The 23,695-nt window shown below is 38.4% G+C and overlaps 1 protein-coding gene across 2 annotated transcripts in view; it reads right to left on the bottom strand.

Annotated features, from left to right (window-relative positions):
- PPARGC1A (PPARG coactivator 1 alpha) overlaps positions 1 to 23,695 on the bottom strand; it is a 496,095-nt gene that overhangs the window by 56,843 nt on the left and 415,557 nt on the right. The window contains exons 1-2 of one of the 2 annotated variants that reach the window (XM_034770966.1): positions 16,085 to 16,254; positions 10,783 to 10,962 (exon numbers count right to left, since the gene is read on the bottom strand). In XM_034770966.1, the coding sequence (XP_034626857.1) occupies positions 10,783 to 10,962; positions 16,085 to 16,132 (228 nt within the window). In that variant the 5' untranslated portion in view covers positions 16,133 to 16,254. Of the gene's footprint in view, positions 1 to 10,782; positions 10,963 to 16,084; positions 16,255 to 23,695 lie in introns of those variants that run through there. The other variant, XM_034770965.1, reaches the window with a different exon arrangement.

The following is a 23,695-nucleotide window of genomic DNA, read 5'->3' as shown; positions in this document are numbered from 1 at the left end:
CTTGTGAAAGGTCGGTCACTTTTTGAGGCTCAGAGGGCAGCTTGGGAGGAGAGTGAATTATTTCCTTCTCAGAGATCAGCCCATTTGTGGGTAGTTTTTAGCACACCCCAGAATCCTGTCAGGGAAGTCCTCTTAATAGCTCACTGGGGAAGCTGGATGCCATCAAACAGCTCTTTCAGATGCTGGTAAGCAGTATTTTTCATAGGAATCATTCCATGAGTCAGGAAACATTCTCTCCACTTTCAGATTAAGTAGACCGCACACAAGGGAGATCTACAGGCCACATTCACCCTTATTTGAGCAGTCCATCACTCCCTATATTGGTGTAAGGACATGATGAATGTCTGCAGAGAACCCTCAAGAAGCAGCTGTTACTACAGACAGAAGTCAACAGATGTGGGAAGTTCTTTGTGTTCCCTTTCAGCTAGGTCTGTCAGGGATTCAGCCCTCCACATCAAATTCCATGAGATAAGGGTGGTAAATTTGGCCTTTTCTAGTCTTCATGTGATGGTGATAATCCATTCAGACAGCTCAATGGCGGTTTCATAAATCAATAAGCAGCTACGTGAGGCTAGCATGTGGGTTCCTCACAGCAAAAACTCTATTCAGATAGGCCAATCCAAAACAAAATCCAAAATCTGGGGAACTTTTTGGTTTTGTGCTTTAAAAACCAAAACATAATGACTGAGGTGTGGCAAAAACCCAAACCAACAACCACACAGGCTCATCCCTATCACAAACTGCAAATTAATATCCCCATTATGAAATAAGGCTGCTCTTGTCTGAGTTTCAGCAGACAAAATGTATTCAAAGCCATTTCCTATACACTCTATAGGGCTTGATTTCCAGAGGGGCCTACACCTGTCCTCCACTGATGCATACACAAGTGTTCCCAGTTGGGTTCTGTACATGCAAATTCTAACTCTTGCATGTTCCATCGTTATATGTCACTTACAAACCACAGGCATTAGTACATAGAAAATACATACGTGCATTTGTGCCCCCACAAAACTGCACATGCACAACTGGAAGCCAGAGGCCAAAAATCAGGCCCTGAGCACTCACAGCTCTCACTGACATCAACTGGAGTTGTAGGTGTTCAGAAAGTTTCCCCTTCATATTCTGTACAACTAAGGTTTTAGTCAAGGATTTTTAATGTGTAATTATTAGAGTCGCTAGGGAAAGCTGTTGCTTGCATGAATTATTTATTTAAGGGATTCACTGTATGAAGTCAACACCAAATATCTCTTCCTATACAACTTTGCTCTCAGCAAACCCTTCCACCTGACACAGTTATAATAGGTTAGTGGTATTGTGGAAAACAAAATATCCTACATTAAACCTAGCTATGATTTTCATCCTCCTTTAATAACATGGGCCTGAGTTAATGTTACATGAGATAGGGCAGGAGGAAAAGAGCATATCAGGGTTAAGTTGTAGCATTTAGTAGCAATTAGCATTGATGTGCTGTACGAAAATAGCAACAACAATAATAATAAAAGGATACACTAGAAATACAAACCATTTGGGGGGGAAAGATTAACAGTTTAGCCAATTAGCATTTGTCTACGTAAATCAAACTTTTTTTTTAAATGGGGAGAAAAAGAGAAAAGCCACACAGCAATATTTATTTCTGAACATCAATGACTGTGTATCCTACAAAACGAAATGCTACCTTCTCACTTTTTGTGACCCTCTCTGCAATTCTAGGGAAAAATGTTTAGTTCAACATTATCGTAAGCCAGAATATGGCTCTATTTATGTGACAAGTTGACAACATACAATTTCATGCTTGTTGAACTGATCTGTGTTATATATTCAGTGTGAATATTATGAAGTCTCACCATTATAAATATGAAACAGTATACGCTTATTCAAAACAACTCCAGCAGTGGTAATTTATGGCTTGGTTGTTTGTGTGCTGATGAAGTCCAAAAGCCACCTTAAGAAGCTGCATCTCACTAAAACAGATGTGCAGTGTGACTGTGACCAAAACGGATTTACGATGACCTATGTGAAAGGAGGCTAATACATTTTTGTCTGTATGGCAACTAACACCAGTTTGTATTTAGATATGTGACTGGTGGGAACACTGTGTCCTTAAGAACCTCTTAACACAGGCCAAGCCATTTGTCTGCCAGTATTTTACCACTGTTCTGGGTGAACATTATTTTTCCCTATTGCAAAAGGGGCATGCTTAGGCTGAGTAAAGATACGGTGAGTTCATGAAACCTTGGCCACTCCAAGTAAAATGTTGGGCAGTGCAATGGAATGTACGCAGAACAGGATTGTGCAGCTGATTGTGTGCCCTTTCTTGATCACATGCCTGGGAATGGTACAAGGCCATTAAGCCATCCAACAATAAGCTCTCAAAGGAATTGTTGTTGTTGTTGTTGTTTTCATTTTGCGGGTTCTTTTTGCCTGAAGGTTTCAACTAATTTACAAGGGCTTACTTCAACAGAGACAAATTTGGACTAGTACAGAACAGCACAGTTTGTTCGGTTGGGAAAGAGAACGAAGACATAAGGCACCTTGCTAAAGCAAGATATAGAAAATTTGCATAAACACTTCCCAATAACATAGTAGCTGTTTGGAACAAAATAAATTGCACTTACTGCTTGAGAGTTTTTAAACCCAAGCAAACTTTGTGGTGGATTATAGCTTACACACACCTGCCATACAGATGTAATGTTGTTTCTGAGACACACTTATTTAGTAGACTCAGAGCGCCAAGGGTATGCAGTATTACCCATTAATCTAATTCTTAACTCTCTTATTAATGTGTTATACAACTCAAGCCAAAGATATTTGTAAAGGTAAACATATTTGCATAACATATTTGACATTGCTACATTACCTGCTATTTTGCCCTATATCCTCTCTTCTGTTCTATTGGAACTGAGGGTCTTTCTCCTAGTTTAAATTTTTTTTATTATAGCATTGTTATCTTTTATTATTATTATAAAGTTCCTATCCCAAATCTGCATCTTCTCCCTTTTATGTTTATTGTTGTACTAAACCTACTGTTTCTCTACTAAATCTATCCTGTAATCACATACTGTACATTCATTTCTCTAGGACCTTGGTGGCTCTTATCTGCTTGCTTTTATGAGCTCTTATGAACTACTAGGAATAGCAATTTGCAGCGCTGTTTGTAAAGCCATCTCAGTCTGAACTCAACCTTCCCCTCCTTTGTCATACAGTGATACTCTCTGCAGAGAAATCCCATTTGCCATAGCAAAAATTCATTACAAGATGCATTTTAGAGGGACACAAGTTGCCAAGTATGGTAGACATGTTTATAATATATAAAATATTTAACGTACAGTAATTAGAATTTTAATAAACTACATATTAGTGCACTAATGTATGTATTTATATAAGATGGTCTTTGTGTTACCCTTAGATTTACTGATATGTTGCCCACTATACATTATTGCCCAGAGCTACTTAGTTTACGTTTGCTAAGGTCTAAGACATACTGCTATGCTGTTCACACAATCTCAATTCTTTTAAGCACTTTGATAAGCTTTATTCTGCCATTATACCATCTAGAACATTAAACACAATGTTTAAGTTCTATGTTAAATCACAATCAGTTCCTATTAACTGTTCCAAACTCCCCATTTTTATCAACAGTTACTTTATTAAATCCTTAATAATATAGATGGAATAGTTAGTTAATTTGTGTGTTGAGCCATGGATGTTAATTTGTAAACATAATAACATACTGCAATCATTTGCATAATAGCATTTTAATCTTTTTAGTAAAAGCTGTAATTCCCTACAAAGTACATTGCAGTAGAAACTAAGTGACTATTGGTAATAATAAAAAAGGCCTTAAAATTCTGATCCTATTATAGTGTTGGAACATACCCAAACTGCTTCTATAATCTCTGAAATGTTACTGTTCTCTGATTTAGGTGTCTGTGTCAAGAATAAAAATGAAGTATAACTGGTAGCAGTAGACTATTTCCTAAATGTAATTTAGTATTCACTAAGCACCAGCACTTTGCAAATAGCTCTGAGGCTTTCCTTCAAAGTTCAGAGCTCTAGTTATGCATATTGTGTGAGGTACACCATGCAGCTCACCTCTAGACTCTGTTGTGCTGAATAGATGGCTATGATAAATCATGCTGAATTGGCACTGAAGGGCATCAGCCATCAAGGATTTGACTACTATGTCTTTTTCCCCAAGATTATATCTCCTTGAACTGCCTGCCTTGGGCTACTAGTTTTGGAGAAAATTAAAAAGTGGAAAAAATTCTGGAAGAGGCCAGTTCAGAAAATCTATAGAGGTTCAGTCCCTGGAAACCCATTAACACCAGTCACAAGACTGGCAAAGAAAACACTGGTGGTTGTTTAAAAGTCAGGCCAAGTTATTTTACGTAAGATCTGGTAATTCATTAATCAATCTGGCTGCAAACCTTGAATGAATAACTTGCAGTAGTAACAAAAACTGGCAGCACCACCAAAGATTAGAGTATATAACCTGAACCGATGCAAATTATCCTCATGGTGTTAAAAGCCCCCCATCATCTTCTTCATGCAAACCATTCCAAATGGATAAGCAGTCATTTATCTTCATAAATTTCTCCTTTGCCAAGAACAACAGAGTATGCAATTCATTGTGAATCTCTTTCACACTCCCTCATTCTCACTGCTTGTAATACAGTATTTTTGGCAGCCCACAGTGAAACAGTGTAGCCTATTCAGCTTTCCAAATATATAACACAGAGCACAGTCCTGAAAGTAACTTGGACTATGCTGAACAATTAAAAAGAAACAAACTCCTCTTTAAAAATAGAGAATTGCATTAAAAACAAAACAAAAACCAGCAATTAAATTCAGGGCAGGCCAAGAAACTCAGGTCTTATTAAATCTGTTTAAAAGTGAAAAATATTTTGTCAGAACACCATACTTGAAAATTCTTTTTGATACTATGCTGCTAAATTAGACCTTAATTGTCTGTTGTCTAGCTCTATTTTCTCTTTTCAGATGACTTCCATTGATCTATTTGTGAATGGTGCAGACAGCGTATACTTATCTTTGCGCATGTCTATCCTCTGTATAATGCTGTCCACTCTTCATAAATAATTTTAAATATGGCTAACCTTATATAGCAGGGTACGGTATATTTGAAATACACCTCAGGAGGTAACAATTTTTATCTCCCGAGGAAGAATACAAAAAAGCATTCTAATTCACATTACTCAAAATTCTACAGGTCTCCACATTTCACACAGCAATGACTTTAAGAATTGAAACCAGTTTATTTTTTCTAAAAGGGCAGCAGAATCAGTTTTGTACAAATATAATTTTTGAAGGTCTGATCCTTTCCAAACGCAAATCACAAAAGTGAATGATAAAGAAAGCCATCTACCTAACAAGTCACACACGAGCAGTTAACTATTTACTTGCATGAGCTTATGTCAATAGACAGTGCCCTTAGGGGTAAAAGCTCCCTTAACATACATCTCCAATGGTTAGAATCACAGGCAATGAAAATCAGGGGAGAAAATAGAGGTAGCCAGGCTATGAATAGAAAAAGAAATTAACAAATGTACAACATTGATAAAGAACATGCAACATCAGTGTAAGGCCTTAATTCATCACTGTGTTCTTCCAATTTCATGCCAGTGTAAAACCAGTTGCACTGGGTTACAAGTGGAGTACTGTAGTGACGAATCAGATATATCTATTCTATAGCAATGCTGTCAATTTTAGCATTTAGATTGTAATCTCTCATTAGATTCAGACTGTAAATTCATCATATTTAAACTGTAAGCTCTTCAGGGTAATCTATGTTTGCACATTGTCTAGTACATGTGGGTCATGTTTTCAGTTGGTCCCTAACCACTACCATAATACAGTCATAAAATAATAAATAATGATAATAATAATAATAATTCCTACAATACTCAATTTCCAAAGAGGCAATTCACTAAATTTTGGAAGGAAAATGCCTTTAGTATGCTTCAGTTTTCAGCTTAAGACAGAAGTGCAGAATATTCACCTCTGAATAACAAGCCCCATTAAAGGTGCCTTAGGGTGGGCACCCAAAATTTCATAAGTCTTTTTTGCAAATATAGGCCCTCACCTAGACAGTGCCATAAGCAATGCACTGGTAACTCAAAGAAGAGAGTGGTTCACTTAAGGTTAGGTTTTCAATTATTGTTGTGCTGCTTGTACTTTCGATCTTTTGTTTGCAATTCCGTTTTGAACAAATTTGGAATATATTTCATGTTTTCATAGCAGTCAGCTCTCAGATAGAGGCTTTAAGGCTTCTAAAACATATTGCTCCAGGATGATTAAGATACAATTATATTTTCTTTAAAAAGAAAGCGCTGAAATGCCAAAGCTAATCAATGTAGAAAAATCCAGAAATTAACAAACAAGAGACTAGGTAGAGCTTCCATTCTCTGCACTAACACAAATAGTTTGTCTCAGCATCACCAAGATAATCCCCAGAGAAAGGACACATCTTTTATTGTTCTTGAGCACCCCCAGTTGTCTCATCAAGGAGCAGCAGAGACAAGAAATAGTGCTACATATACAGCTGCATAATGGAGAATGGGGATAGGGGTTAAAGTTTGGAAAAAGCTGGCCCAGAAAGAAGGGCAAGTTTTCTATTATTCAGTTTGAATTGCCTGATCACTACTGCCTACCCTGTAAGAAAACAACTCCTTTATCTCCCTCCTTCCTAGAACTAAATAATGACAAAGAAAGGTAGTGGTGGAAATTATTAACGTGATACCAAGACATGGAATATTAGTAACCTTCAATCAGGTTGCCAGAAGCTCTATAGAGACCCTCCTCTTCCCCATAGCCTGTGTTGCATGTAGTTTAACACAGGCTTATACACACAATGGGAGATATTGTGACCAGTCATGAATGGTTGTGTGATAAAAGTAAAACTGCAGATGAACTCTTAGGCCCAGAATTTTAAAGGTATTTAGCTGTTCTTGTGCTCAGCCTTGCTAAGTCTAATTGATTTAGGAGCCCAAGTCTCATTTCCAAAAGTGATTTAGGAATGTAGGAGCCTAAATACCATAGATTATCAATGGGATTTTGGTTCCTAAGTGCCTACATCCCTTTTGAAAATGAGACGTATGTTCCTAAATCCATAATGCATAGCAATGCTGAATGCAGCAATACCTAAATATCTTTGAAAATCTGGGTCTTAGCCTACTCTGCACACTTGCAAGAATGCAGGAAGAATTCTGGCACTTGCCATGCCAGGCCTAAAGGCTAGGTGTCAGAGGTGTGTTAGTGTTGCCAACAATATCTCACGGCCCAAGGGGGGCCTAGCAGCGTGTGTCAGGACCCTGCCTACGTTTGAGAACTGGAAGCAGCTAGGGCCCAGCATAGGAAGAATGTCCACTGCACTTTTCAAGTCTCTTGTAATTGCTGCCCTTTAGAAGTAATCCTCCTACCTCTGTCTACACTCAGGTATGACATATGCAGACTAATGTGACTGTGACTTTAAACCCCAATGCCACATGACAGACCAATGGCTGTACATATTGTTGTGCACCAACTAAGGCAGTTTAAATATAATAAATGACAGATTGAATATAGTGTTGCCCTTATGCCACAATATGGCAAAGTGCTATTGGACAACAATCTGCCCCTCAGAGTCAGTAGTCTCTGAGCCGAAGTGTGCCCTCATTGACTTCAGTGCAATCTGTAATTCAAAGTCAGTGAAATCATTGAAGTCTGAGGAGTGGCATTTGAGTAAATGATGGCAGAATTTGTCTGCTAGGGAAGATGGAAAAACACTTCTCCAAATCTTGGTTTCTGACATGTTAGTTGCTGCCTCACAATGCACTCCCCTAGATGTATTCCATCTACCTCTTTCTACTGCACCCTGGTTGTCTGCACCTCTAAATGCACCTTAATATGACTGACTTTAAATGCCACATGATGGACCAATGTCTTGATATTGCTGTGCACCAACCAAGGCAGTTTAAACATCATGTATTTATCCCTGTGTTTGTATATCATTTTGATCTTCAGAAATGGAATCAGCATGCACAATAAATGACAATTTTGTCCTTTATAAGTTTGGGCATCAATTCAGCAAGATACTTAAGAACATGCCTGACTTTAAGGCATGAGCAGTCTCATTGGGAGTTAATTCCCATTGGAATTAAATATATTAAAGTTACACACACACTTAAGTACATTGCAGAATCAGGACCTTAATTTTTAGAAGACTAAACAATAAGAACATAAGAATGGCCATACTGGGTCAGACCAAAGGTCCATCTAGCCCAGTAGCCTGTCCTCCGACAGTGGCCAATGCCAGGTGCCCCAGAGGGAATGAGCAGAACAGGTAATAATCAAGTGAGCCATCCCCTGTTACCCATTCCCAGCTTCTGGCAAACAGAGGATAGGGACACCAACCCTGTCCATCCTGGCTAATAGCCATTGATGAACCTATCTGCCATGAAATTATCTAGTTTTTTTTTAACCCTGTTATAGTCCTGGCCTTCACAACAGCCTCTGGCAAGGAGTTCCACAGATTGACTGTGTGTTGTGTGAAAAAATACTTTCTTTTGTTTTAAACTTGCTGCCTATTAATTTCAGTTGGTGACCCCGAATTCTTGTGTTTTGAGGAGTAAATAACACTTCCTTATTTACTTTCTCCACACCAGTCATGATTTTATAGACCTCTATCATATCCTCCCTTAGTCGTCTCTTTTCCAAGCTGAAAAGTCTCAGTCTTATTAATCTCTCTTCATATGGCAGCTGTTCCATACCCCTAATCGTTTTTGTTGCCCTTTTCTGAACCTTTTCCAATTCCAATATATCTTTTTTGAGCTGTGACGACCACATCTGCACACAGTATTCAAGATGTGGACATACCATGGATTTATATACAGGCAATATGATATTTTCTGTATTATTATCTAGCCCTTTCTTAATGAATCCTAACATTCTGTTCACCTTTTTGACTGCCACTGCACATTGAGTGGATGTTTTCAGAGAACTATCCACAATGACTCCAAGATCTCTTTCTTGACTGGTAACAGCTAATTTAGACCCCATCTCTTTATATGTATAGGTGGGATTATGTTTTCCAATGTGCATTACTTTACATTTATCAACACTGAATTTAAACCTTTGCTGATTTTACTTCGGCCAATGGAAGAGGTCTATACATTTGGTTTTTAGTGATTTATTTGGAAGCAGAAGTTCTAACTCATTAATTGTCTCTGATAGAACACTATTTTAACCTTGCTTATAAACATTATTAACTCCTTCCCATACTGAACCTATAAGAATACTATAACAGAGCAGCCCAATTACTTGGTTATAACATGTGTCACTTACTTACTACGACTGAAACTTAAGCACAAGACACAACAATTTGAAGTTTCATAAAACTTTGAAGTTTCATAAAATGTTTCAAAATTTCTCCCTTGGAGACAGAGAACTGGCTTCTGCTCCACTTACACTGGTTTTATACTAATATAATACTATAGACTTGAAGTAAATTACTCCTGAATTACACCAGTGTGAATGATAGAAAGACCAGGCTCAGAGGGCCAGTTTCTGCTCTAAGTGACATCAGTGTTCATCCAGAGTAACTTAATTTGCTGCAGTTGAGTTATGCCAGCATAAGTAATAGCTGATTTTGGTTCAGAGTATTTCATAAAGGCTGTATTTTATCTCCAAATGCATTTTACCTTATTGAAGCATTTAGTATTTGCTAGGTATTAAATTTAACAATCTTTATTCTGGGGATTCCCCCAAGTAAGTGGACCAGGAATGCTTCCTGGAGAGGACATGTTTGTGATCTGCTAGGCAGAGGTGAAGCAAGGGTGATAGCTTATTGTTGCCCAAGGTCTTCCTGCCAGCTCATCAAATGTACTATTGCCCAATTTCCCAGCCAGAGGATGATCTACTGCATTTACTACCATCTAGGAGGAAAGAATATTAGGGTTCAGGAGGGGCGTGGTTGTCTGAGAATTAAGTAGTGGAGAATCTTGAGGTCTTACACAGGAAAGGAGAATTAGCGGTTGAGGCAAAGAGGGCATAGCCCATCTTTTATACACCTTGACTCCCACAGCAGTATTTTAAAGAGGGCATTTAAATCTCTCCTGAAATCCTTCAGTTCTCTCCTTAAGACTGCCCTCTGCCATTATGTCTACAAAACACACATCAGTGGCTAGTCAGTTGGCATGCTATGATGACTGCTTATTATGTTAATCAGAATAATCTGACTCTGATGCTGTGCTCCCCCCAGTCTGTTTGTTGCAACCACCTATGGCCTTATCTTGTACTTAGAGTGGAAGGACTTCTGATATGCACATGTACAACACATAGCACAATTGGGGCCTGTTTGGGGCCTGTAGGTGTAATAGTAATTAGTAACGTATAAAATGTTAAAGAGCCATCAATAGATGCTGTATTCTACTGTGTTTGTTTCTGCGAAATGTACATGCAAGATGACAAACAGGTTTCAACTTTTGTTTTTCTTTGCAACAGACTATTTCGCAATATCTCAGTGTTATGCCATAGTGTAACCTGGTATCTCTTCAGCGTTTTCATTCCAGAAATCAGAATGCCACTTAATTCTTTCCAAGCATTTCTTCTCTCCAAATAATAGGTCTGGTTTTGATCATGAGGATTAAGGGTATCAGAGGGAGGCTATAACAGACGTCACAGCTGTACTTCAGCATCTATTGGCTCTTTTTTTATTAGAAGACTGTCATTCCACCTGGTAAAAACATGAAGCAATCTAAAATATACTTTTGCATCAGCTTCCCTTACCTCGAATATATTTGATGATTCATTGCTGTACTGATTGGTAATGATTTCTGATTGGTCGCTGTACCACTTGAGTCCACCCAGAAAACCGTCTGCATCCAAGTCATTCACATCTAGTTCAGAGAGGTCAAGTTCTGGGAGATCTGGGCAAAGAGGCTGGTCTTCACCAACCAGAGCAGCACACTGCAGGGAGAAGTACAGAAACACACACTTTCATTAATCACCGGAATGTGTTAACTATAACTGCATGGGATCAGAATTAAGTCTTGATTAAGTCACTCACTTCCACAGAGCAGGTCACTAGAGTTAATCTCGTTTTTAGAACACTCTGAGTGTTAGATTGTGACTAGCCTGCACAGGTGAGCAAAGTGGCCACTACTATCCTTTTTCTTATGGTCCTTGAAGAGTCCAGCACCTGCAGCATTAGAAATCCCAACAAGGACCGCCAAGACATGGCCTTATCTCTTTTCCGTCCCGACCGGCAGAAAGGAATCAGCGCGGGTGGGAGTGCATGGGTAACCAACTGGTAAGTGTGTTTTATGCATCCTCCTCTATGCCCAAACCACAGAAGATGTGAGTCTGTTACAGCTGCCAGCTATACAGGCTAGATCTGCACCTCAAGCTGCAGAGGTTCATGCTTTCAGCTCTAGATGGCCTTGGTTTAATCAGTCAAGATGTTGACTGCCACATGTACTGCACCCTGTTGAAGGATACAACAGTAGATGCTGCTTTGTTCACTTCCAAAAGCTCCTGGAGACACTGTGCCTGCCTGCCATAGGCCATGCACTTCTATACCCATCTACCAAAGACTCTGGCTTATCAGCACCCTCAGGAACTGCACAGATTTTAACAACATGGTTCTAAAATATTGTCCTCATAGTAAGCAAATCATGAAGTGTACCTCATGTGCCTGCCAAGTGCTAGAGCAGTCATGGCCAGTTTATGGAGTCTCCCAACCTGTGGCTGTGCTGATTGTACATGTGTACACTGCTGTAGCTAAGAGACTTACGGTCTGTAAGCAGCAGCTATATCAGAAGCACCAAGAGGGAGCTTTCCTCTGGCCAACCCATTCAGCGCAATGCTACACTTGTCTCAGCCTCCCTTCATTGCTGGGGAAATTCACCATAGAGTAGATGCGACATTTAAGCCCAGTATTAAAGGACTAAGAGGAGGGAACTAAAGTGTGTGGACCTTCTTCACTAGTGTAAATGTCATCCTCTGCATACCTTAGAAATAGAGTACAGACCAGTATAATATCAATTTCATTAATATCAACCCAGAATATTTTCTTTAGTACATCAGGATCTGTCATTTTAGGTATCAACTGAGCTACAAAAAATACACACTTTCATACTATGCTTCTACCGTAGCACAGAAACTTTAATTCAAAAATACCACCTGAACCGTTTTTCATTATTAACAGAAACCAAGAAATATACAATTGAAGTCCACGCCTTCAGCGATAACCAATGGAAAGAAAGGTGGAGGGTTCTTCTGTACAGAGGCTGCTGGCAGATCCAGCAATTAAGTGGTTAAAAGCCATAACAAAGTCAGCTGAGAATGGGTTTTCACCATTGCCTTTAATTGATTGTCTCTAGCTTTATCAATTTGTGTTAATGTTAAGGATGGACCAAACAGAAAATCCAGACCTCAGAAACTCTTGAACTCCAGTTAGCTGATTGGGCAAATTGAATGATCTCCTAGGTTCAACTTCAAATGAAGTCAGTCCCAGAAGAACTACCATCTAAAAAGGTAGGTTTGTAGGGCAATAACCTTACCATGCCAACCAATGTGGATAACTCAGTATTTGTTATGCTACTCTTGAAAATGCTGCCTTTTGCAGTGATATAAGAGAGCTGAACATACATTTAAATAAAATAAATTTCATTGAGATTTTTGTATCTGGGAATCTTTGCAAGTCTTCATTGCATGGGCTATATGCAGCAGCATAATGGTGAGCAACACTCTGGGAACCAGGAACAGAGTCAATAGACTCAGTCCAGCTGGTAAAGGCTATAATTTACCATGCAACTTCCACTAGCCTATCAGGACATTACAAGACAATTATACAATAGGCCAAGGGGCAAAGGAACCTACGGATTGCAAGGGGAGCCTTTGAAATATCAATTGCTTTTCTTTCTGTTATTTAAGAGGGCTTGGAACTTCAACAGGCCAAGGCTTTGCTTAGGTGAAATTTTGTACAATGAAATTTACTTCTTTTTATTTTGGCCACAGAAAAACTGCAAAGAAAAAGAAATTAAAAAGCTTCCCCATTTTCTAGCGCTGACATAACCTTCCAGCAGCAATCTTATAATGCCGAGATGACCTTTTTTTGATGCACAGATGAAATCTGTGATCTCATTAAAGGATAATCTAGTTTTTGACTGAAAAGGTAGATTCTCAGCATCATTCCCAGGTTTGTGTTGTGGAGGTCACTGGCTTAAAACTGATGCCGTAGACTTCTAAAGTATCCTGCTGATCTGTTACTACTTTCGTTTGTAAAAACAGCTTCACTCTGTGCATCACCTAGTTAAACATCTTAGGGACGTAGTAATATGCATGTTGAAAGTCCTGCAATGGGCATTTTAAGCAATATAAACAGCTGTATAAAAAATGTCCATCGGAGCTTTCATTTGTCTATAATGACGGCAATGTCACTTAAAAAATGTAACAGCTGAAATGAAGTACACATGCTCTTGCCAATGTTGACATGATAATAAAATCAATGTTTCTGAATATGATATTATGCTTCTAATCTGAGACACATTAGTAGCAAGTGTTCCTGTTATTAATTTATATTTGGCTTTTGGATGATGCCAGGTTTAACACTCCAAGTCCTATAACTGTCCTCATCTGACATGTTGATATTTACTCTTTGCCTTTACATCTGTAACAGGTGTGCCTGCATTGCCATAACACATTTCACTGTCTTTTCACAGATAAGACAGTTATTTCACAGCTATATTCTTAATTTTATTATAAGATTTAAGAGGACAGAGTAGTCGCTAAACACAAAAGGTTAATTATTGTGTATTATTTCACCCCCAACAGACTTTTTTTCTTTGTTAAGGAGCAAACAATAAATTAGCTTAACTGCACTGATGATAATGAATCATTATAATTAAGTATAATTCTTCATTAACCTTTTAGACATCTTTGTGCCTTTGAAGGTAAATTAAAAAAAAAGACTGGAATTGTGCCACATTAATTATATTAATGTAAAAATAATCTTCTTTTTATTTTTAACAAGTTTGTTGAAACAACAAGGGGATGAACCTAGTAAAGAATGACAGACTTGATGGAATGTGTGCCATGCAGATTCTCTCTATCAATCTTTGCAACCTGACTGTACATCACCTTCATTAAACAGTGAAACACTGGGGACTCTGATCAGCTATAGTGATGCAGGCCTTTATTAAGCAACACGCTAGCCTGTCATTATGTGCAAGAGGGTATAATGCATTTTAAGTTGACAACAAACATTAACGATTCAAAATATGAAAGCTGCCTACAGTACCTGCTGCTTGTAATACTGTAGATCATAAAGGTGATCCCCAGAGCCAAAGCAGCATGCAGCCACCACTATGTTGCTATACAAAGTAAAATGCAAGAGCCAGTTGGTAAAAATCTACCAACAGCTAATCCAATCCGCCACACAATTAATATTAAGATCAACCCTTTTTTCTCTGTGAAAAAAAAAAATTGCTATAAATGATCTATTCCGTTACTAGCTTGAAATTACTGCAGGAACTCTGATGATTAAAATAAATCTTCAATATTTCCATATAAGCTGGTTCCTCAATCAAATCCTAGCAGCATTAGGAATAATACATGGATGGAAAAATGAAGCTACAGCAGCTGAGACCCACTCTATAAGCCAGACAACAACCCACAGGATACTCCAGCTACTCAGAAACAATTAGAACTTTGGAGCCAGAAAGTCATCCACTTACAGCCTTGACTCATAATAGCTACAGGACATATGAATTATCCATATCTATTCCATTTTACCAAGAAATCAAAACAAGATAAGAGCAATTACAATATGCAAACAGAAATCAGTGGATACAATGGTGTGCTGCAAATATTGAAAACATGACAAAAAGAGTTAAGAATCCGATGCATGCCTTACTAGTAGAAAAAATGTAATTGTACAAACAGAGAACAGAGCACATTTTCACTTTAGATGTGTATCTCTGCACCATATATGCATCTTATTTAAAAGATTTCTAAGGGGAGCATTTTAAGTATTTATTCCAAACTTGCCGTCAGGGGGTCAGTTCCTTTGAGCAGGTCTGTCTTTTGGATTCCTCTCAACTGGGTCCAAAGAAAGTTTCCTTTGCTTCACAAGTTGCCAGAACTTTCAGATAATGCTCCATTTTGCTGAATGCAAATATGCAGAAATCCTCAAACCTCACTTTATACTCCAGAGATTACCAGGGAATTGCTTGCTTTTTTCCTTTATGAACTGTAGCCAGCAGAAGCTGTGGATTTGATGTATTGCCATCTATTTTTATAGAAGCAGCGGCGGCAGCAGCAGCAGCTCACGCAGTCCCGCATAAACTCTATTCTCATGGTTCATCCTGTTGTCTCTGCTGTACAGTAGGATTTAACTATTTGCTGGACTACTTGGATTAACTGAGAACCTTGTCCTATGGAACATTTTAACTGCAATACTATAATCCAGTTCAATAATCAGAAGTAAAGTAACATCTATTTCCAGTAATCTGTTTTAAAGGAATTTAAAACAATAAAGCAACAACATCATATTCATCTTTCTCTGACTGTGTGTGTCAGTTCTGCAAGTGATAAATGAGAAACATCCTGAACAGAGCATAGCAAAAAACAAAACAAAACAAAACAAAAAAATCAAAATATGAAACCACTGATTAATTTTAACTTTTAAAAAAAAGTCTTAATCTAATTATAAATAGACATGGCATTTTTCCAACCAGGCCACTAAATGCCACTGGAAAGACTTCAGACACTGATTCATATCAATATCTTAGAGCATAAATATTGCATATGACTGGAAAGCGAGCCAAAGGCACATGAAAATAGTTTCCAACTGCAGGAGATACTGATGACAGCAGCTAAGCTTTGATTTGCTTAAGGCATCATAGAGTAACCTTAAATTAGTAAAGTTACTGGGGTTCACATAAGACTTCTTTCCAACATATGATATCTAGTATACTTTTATAATTATTCCATTTAAAAAAAATTACCTCCAGAAGGGTTGCACACAAGATAACCAGAAGGGTTGCACACAAGACAATTCTCACACTGTTCATAATGCAAAGCTCACCTCTATATCACTCCATACAGAGTCCTGGTTGCACATGTCCCACGCCATCCAGCTCCTGAATGACAGCAGTATAGCTTTTAAACTACAATCCACAGTCTCACACAGAGCATACACTCATGCAGGCAACTAGACCCTTACTGAGAGTGAACTGAAGGCACCTGTCTTACTACTGTTCCCAGTCACATGACAAAGCTATTTAAAAAGTAGGCTGGGCTGTCACTCACCCAGCCTTCTTGTGCTGCTGCTAAAACTAGTGACGTCACTAGTCAGAGGCAGACCTAGGCTTAAGTGAAGTAAATCTTTTTAAAAACCACTCAGACCTTTGAGTCTTCAGCACCACACTGTGATTAAAATCAGATTTTAATGCCACCCCCCCTAAATTGTGCTGTTGCCATATTACTAAAATCCCCTACAATCTTTTTTTAATTTCTTTTTTTTCCAAAACAAACAGACAAAGCTGTATTGATTACAAAGACAAAAGTGAAGTAACTCTAATATGAGTTAAAACGTATTTTTTGAATACCTTGATTCTAAGTGGGCTACTTAGGGTTGGCTAACTAGTGCTGTTTAATTTGGAAATGCTATTAGAGAGGTGTGTAAAAAGTTACTGCATGATTAATTTTTACTAGTCATTTTATACCTAGTGGAGTATTTTTTTTAAAATGTAGCATATTAGAAACTTCTGATCAATAACCACTGGAGCTAATTTTTTTTTTTTTTACAAGCAAAGGTAGCTACACAGATTGTACCTCACAGTGATGCTGCAAACATCAATGCAAACACATTACTTTACTTATTTAGCATCTGCTACAAACAAGGGATGGGGCCTGATCCTGCTCCCACTGAAATACAGATTTCTTTTTTCAGCTCTTCTCTAATCGTTGCCATTTCTCATGCAGGCATCCTGGAAAACACTGTTATTAAATACAACTGTTGTAGTCCTGCCCATAACTGCTCAGATTCCTGTCTGCATTTTCATATAAGTAGTATTTCCTCGGTGCTGCCTCAGGGTGCATTTTTGTATAAACACTATATTCCAACCTCACTGACCTGGGCTGTGCATTTTCTGTTTAAAAACAAGAATGCTCTCGTTGTCATGTGAAAACACGACATGCTATTAACAGAAGTGTTTCTTCTTTAAGCCTTTTACAGCTCTCTCTCTGAGACAATGGGAGCTGCTGCAGGTGCAACTGGTTTATGATGACACTACACACTGAATACATAACAAACTGAAGGTACCAAACATAACTGCAGAACATTTCCCACAACAGAAAAAAAAAAAGGTCTTGTTTAACCATTTCCACCTGCCTTTTCATTTTTAAAAAAGTTGTGTCTTTGTCTTTTTAATTAGCTGGATTCAAAAGTCTAGTTTGCAAAATATAAGTGCTAGATATGAGTCATGCTGTCCTGCTAGTTATAGTCACAAAACCATAATTGGTCATTCTCCTTGCTATATTCATTTTCATTGTTAAGTTATTTGCAAACTTGATTATTCTAAATGCTAAATGAATGTAGTTATTATCAAGCTATAGAGATTTTGCAGAGAGAAAAGACAAAAAGAGGCTGCAAGAGGTTATTTTTCAGATACTAAATGCATTCCAAAAATTGTAACAAGTCACAGGAAAACACTTGGCTTATTTGACAATTTATTGTTGCCGGATTTGAAAAGAAGTACAGATTTCCCTGCTTGTGTTTAAGTTGCAAATCACATCACACTGTCATATTTTCATCAAACATGTATGACAAAAAATGACATTGTTTTTACTTTACTTAATTAAAAAACCCCACAACAAAATACCCTGTGACTACAGAAAGCCTTTTCCTACAAATGATTAAATTAACGGTATTACTTGGCTCTCACCATGAAAAAAACCTAATTTCCTTCCCAATTATATGCTGATTTAATGATAAAACTGCAGTAAATTATTAAGATCTGGGGCAAAGGTCATTACCTCTACCCTCAGAACAGTCAACTGTGAAATAATGTTGGGCACCCAACTGACTGAAGTGGAGTAGATTCTTATTAATTATTATCAGTGGATCCATGCTTGGTGGAATATTCTCCTTCAATACCTACTTATAATTGTGTTCATTGACTGTACAGAATCCATCATTTTTTTTTAAAGTTACATTCACACCTTTTATAGAAATGTATTTACACTGGAACATTTTATATTGCTGTTTTGGATATTTTGACCTGCTTGTGTTGTTTCTATTTTCTACAATTCCACTTCATTGCTTTTGCTTCAAATTAGCAAATAAACTGATAAACACAAACTGTAACCTTTGTGGTGATTTCATACAAGCTTTAGAGATGGGAGAACTTTCCTAGCATGTAGTGGATAGTACCAGCAACAACTAATAACAGCATAGGGGCCTCTAGAGCTTTACTTATGGCCCATCCACACTTTGGCTTGACCTATTCTTGCAGTAACAATTTTCCAGAATGGATGTCAAGGAATGTTCTGACCAAACTGTACTTGAGAACCATTTTTCCAACACGATTCCAGATAACATGGTTTAAACAAGGGTTCTCAGTCTGTTATGGCTTACCTTTTAAAGAACTGTCTAGCTCAAATTTTACCATGAACTTGCCCATTAGATATCTTATATCAATGTCCTTAAACATGGTTTGTAACCAACCATATATGTAATGCAAAACAAAGTTACAATAGTATATCATGATGGAAAATAGTTTTGAAGTGATCATAAGCAATTGTGTAGACAGAGGGTTTTAAATTATGGGATTAGAGTCTCCTATTGTTCATGCAGAGTAAAGAGCGATGGCAGGGCCACATCTATCAAGGAAGAAGACAATGGCCCCAAACTGCCTTCCAACAGGTTGGTAGCTTATGGAGGCTACTCCAAAGTAAAAGATGGGTTCATATGATTGTGCAGCCTTTACACATGAAGACGCAGCCTCTAATGGATGCCGACAGTAGAAATTAAAGCTACCCTTCCCGAAGAAACCTGGATTCTTACACCTCCTTGTGCCAGTTTCAGTGACTTTCACCCCTAATGCTTCGTAAATGCTAAAAGCTGAACAAATGTGTTTCCTAGGCAGTTACTGAAGACACACTCATTACAAGTAGACTTTTCAAACTAATTAGACTGCCCTACAGCATCATGTGAAACAAAAAATCTCCTCAGTCAGAAAGATTTTATGGTAAAGACTTCAGGCCTTCTTGGCACTGTTTTTTCCCTCCCTCTTGTGAGGCCAGCACTCTGTTGACTGCCATTTCTCTTCCTCTGCTTCCCAAGCATGCCATCTCTGCTTCACTGTGCTTCCAAAATTCTGCTTTTTCTTCTTCTAGGAACCTATTTCTAGTCCTGCAATCTTTTTCTGCACACATCCTTCACTCGATCTCTTTCTTCTAATACCCTTTTCTCTCACCCGTGCCATTGATCAACAAGGGATGTACTCATGCCCTCCCCCCAACCAAGTACTGTATGTTCCTGATACTCAACAGATTTAGCTACTTTATTAGAGGAGATGCTGCAGTCTAATGATGAGCAAACTATTAGGTTTCACAAATCACATGTTAGAGTCTCAGCAAGTTACAGTTTACAAACCAGTTTTCATGGAATTTAAACTCATTTCCAGTACCTCCCCCAGGAGTCATACAATTTTTTTTTTATGTAAGATAAGCCTGTGCTATGTATAAAGGACAGAAGAACACTGTTCAGAAGCTAAGATAGCACAAATGGGTGTCCTATATAAAGTATATATACTGTACTATTTTTTTATTAGAAATGTTCCCTCTACCCCTCTTCACTTTGCATTTGTTTACCACTCTGCCAGCCATGTGTTGCATTTTTGCCCTATTAGATTTTTTCTTCTCTGCTCCTTTTTTCTACCAGTCTGCTCTAAGCAGAACTGGAACCCAATAACATCTTGAACCTGTGATGTTCCAGAGAGTCAAAAATGGGTAAAAGATCTTTGTCTATCTCCAATACTGGTACAATGGCCTCAGTCCTCCACCACTGAAGACAATGGGAGTTTGGCCAACATCAGGTCTAAAAACAGATACTTTCACATACTTTGAGCCCAACTACACAGCCCTTACTCACATTGATAAATATTTACAGACGTGAGTAACCCCACTGCCCTGAAGATGAACAGTTACCAGATGAAGTGCTCATCAGTGGGAGTAAGGGTTTCACAGTCATGGCCCTTTATGACTGAAAGTTTAGGGGAAGATTTTCAAAAGTGCCTAAATGATTTAGGAGCCTAAGTCCTTACTAAGATAGTAAGACTCCTAACTATCTTGGGCATTTCTGAAATCTCCCCTTAATAAACATTGTGAAATTATTTATTAGTGAATATTATTAAAACAAGACAAGAGTAAGGGATTTGTCACCAACAAAAATTGACTGTATAATAATATGCTTGTTATAATAGGTTTTACCTAACTTTTGGAACACATGTTTTTCCAGAACCTATATTCGCTATAAACAGCAAAAAACCCCAGTTTGTCAGCCTCATCAAAAGTAGTACGACCAATGTCTTTCATTCTGGTATCACTGTTTTAAAGAAAGCCTAATCTCTAAAGAAATGTACCCATTTTCTTATATCACACCTGCGAGCTTAGAATTTTTCAGTCTTGGGAAGCTGAACCACATAAAGGAGTCAGTTTCCTATAGAAACCTTTATAAGGGGTTGAGAGCAGATTTAGAAAAAAAACAAAAAAAACCCGGATACTTCCTGCTAGTAAGGAAGACAGACTCCAGTTTTGCAACTTGTTGCACCTGGGCAGACTCTTACACCTGAGTAGAACTCCATTATAGTCAGTGGTGCTCTACACCAGCACAGGAAAATGCCTGCAAAGAGTCTGTTCCAGGACTAGGACCCCAGATCGCTGTTGATACCTCTTTGTTATAGCAATGGGATGGGAATCACTGAGTTATTTTTCTCTCTCTTTCTTTAATCCCCTCCCGCTCCCCGTTTAAAAAAATCCATTTTTCTTAAGTCCCTAGGAAGCATGCAGAGACTGACTGTGGGCACTAGGGGCAAGTGTCTTGCAAGTTCTTCAGTTGCATTCCCACTCAGTCTGGCCCCAAGTGTTCAAAAGCACCATTTCCATACAGCAGGCTGAACACTTTACTGTTATTGCACTTTTCCATGTGTTCAATTGCTCTTCCAACACAAGAAACAGCCAGGCAACAGTTCCAAAGGTGGGATTTCCAAACACACCTAAGGGATAATACTTGTTCTCCTAACTCTCATAAGTAAGTGCTTTGGAAAATCCCATCCAGATTCTCCTGGTTACACTTATTAGCGTCAGTCGGAACTTAATTTCCCTTAAGCTCTCATAGTAACTTCTAGAAACTTCTTCCATTGTTTTTCATTAACAATGATCAATATTTTTCTGACTTGTTCTGAGAATAGCCTAAGTAGGATAACCTCAATATCTGGTGTCATATGGAGCATACTAGGTGCCTTGGTGTAACCCTGGGGCAATTTTTTAGGAGCTAAGTCTGTTCTAACATTCTCACCTAAAGTACTCTTAAGGTGTATTAAGAGTAAACTCTTTTGGGCAAGGACTCTAATCCCCTCAGTATCTGTACAATGCTGTGTACACTATTGGTGCTCAGTATTGTAAATACTAAAATATATGACTATTAACAATATTAAATCTATTTTTAGATGGGTTTCTCTCTAAGGCAAATTAACTCTGTACATTTCTAAAGGGGAGCATAATACCATTTTCATAGATGTCATCTAAAGAGCCCCATATCCACCCACTAAGCCAAAAAATGGGCATCATTTTAAGATTTGCATTATTGCACATTAAAGAGTCCCTGGTGCGCTCAGGGTGCATTTGAACTAGTCTATGAGAACTTGGCTAAACCTCTCTAATAAACCATTATAGGGGTATGCATTTTCTTCTCTCCTGAGATGACACATTTGAACTGGTCATGGTGCCATTTTCACTGATTCTATGTGACATATATTCATATACAGCTGACATAACATTTGAGAAATGCTGCCTTCCAAGTATTGAATAGGAAGCATACAGTTATGCAAATTTTTGTTTCCTTAAAAAAAAAATGTTTGTATGCAAAGGTAGCGCTTGCAAAAGAGGAGTTTAAAAACCATGGAAATTGAGTCCTTGGTAGAGCTACAGGATGGGTGATAGCAGAGGAAGCTTCTTCATAACATTCCAAAGATGTACCTCAACTCTGGACTGCAAAGGACAGCTCAGGCTCAGTGGCCATTCAATCCTTGACCATTCTGCTGGTGCCAATTCGACTCAGTTTTGGAGATGGTTTTGTAATGTGGTCACTTGCTCATGGGGCTGGGATCTCCAAGCACAAACCAAAATGTTGGGGAGTTCCCATTGCTACAGGCAAGCACGACACCCTTCCTTACCATCTCTACTTCAAAGCATTACTGTATCTAATGGGGGGAAACATCAGATAGCTTTCTAACTTTGTCTGTTCTGTAAAATGGCTGGGGAATTGGTTTCACTGGAGTGTACACAGCACAGTACTGAAAAGAACACTAATCTTTAAATGCTCTAAAATCAAATCTTGTTTTACACAAAACAGCTATAGTAAAGTCAACGTGAATGAAGCACCTTTGAGGGAAGGAACAGAGGGAAAGGCCATGGACAGCTTTAGTGCCTCCTAGCAATTTTTTTTTAATAAACTAGAGATGACAGACAGCCTTACCGACACATCTCTCATGTTCAAATAAAAACTTCCTCAGACAGAGCTCCGTGGAACTGAGTCAGCCTTTTTTCTTGGGCCTTGCTCGTGGCATTTTTTATATTAAAACAAAGTATAAGGTGGAAATAATTCTAAATGGTAGTCATTTGACCTAACTGTTGTAATACGGGGCATAGATATGGTTTTTATGAACACAAAGGAAAATAAAATATACAAAAACAATGGGAATTAAAAAGTCTGATTTTGCACCATATAAAGAGCCAGGTTGTGCCTGACTTCTGAGTAAGCAAGTATGGGGAAGGAAAAAGTGTGGAAAGGGTACAGGAAGTTTATCCCATTCAGCAGCTGGCACCAGCTTAGTCTCTGAATGACCGTAAGTGCAGAGAATGGTCTTTCCTCATGCTCCTGCAGGCATAAGATACATCAAATATGGCAGAGATCAGCCAGGAGGAGGCAGGGTCAAGGCGCTGTCCACTCTCTGCATGGGCCAACAGATTCTCACTTAGGAACAATGTCTCCTGGAGGAGCAGCTTCACATGAACCCTTACCCAGTGTTGTTCCTGACAGCCATAACTGAGCCCAAGTGTTATTTTTAGCCATAGCTCTCCTTGCGTTACAGTTTGCAATATGTAAACATGTGCTGGATGAATCTTCAAAAGTTTCCTGGTATCCAACTGATAGCATTTGAAAGTCTAGGTATTCTTTCAAACCTTATTCTTTGATCAGCACAATTAATCCGAATGGCTAAATGTGCAAGACCCCATTCAGATCATTTAATTAACCTTCAGGTGAGCATGCCAACTTTTGGGTCTTTACTCAAACGAATGAAAACTCCAAACCTTCTGTGGTTCACCCACCTCTAGTGAGGTTTGGTTCACGATTTTGGCATGTCTAGCTTAAAACCAGGGCCAAAGGACAGTGTAGAGAAATGAAATACAA

Source organism: Trachemys scripta, chromosome 5 (genome assembly GCF_013100865.1).
Source record: "Trachemys scripta elegans isolate TJP31775 chromosome 5, CAS_Tse_1.0, whole genome shotgun sequence".
Taxonomy (NCBI): Eukaryota; Metazoa; Chordata; order Testudines; family Emydidae; genus Trachemys; species Trachemys scripta.
Note: the sequence above shows the minus strand (reverse complement) of the source record. Positions and strands in the feature narration are given on the sequence as shown.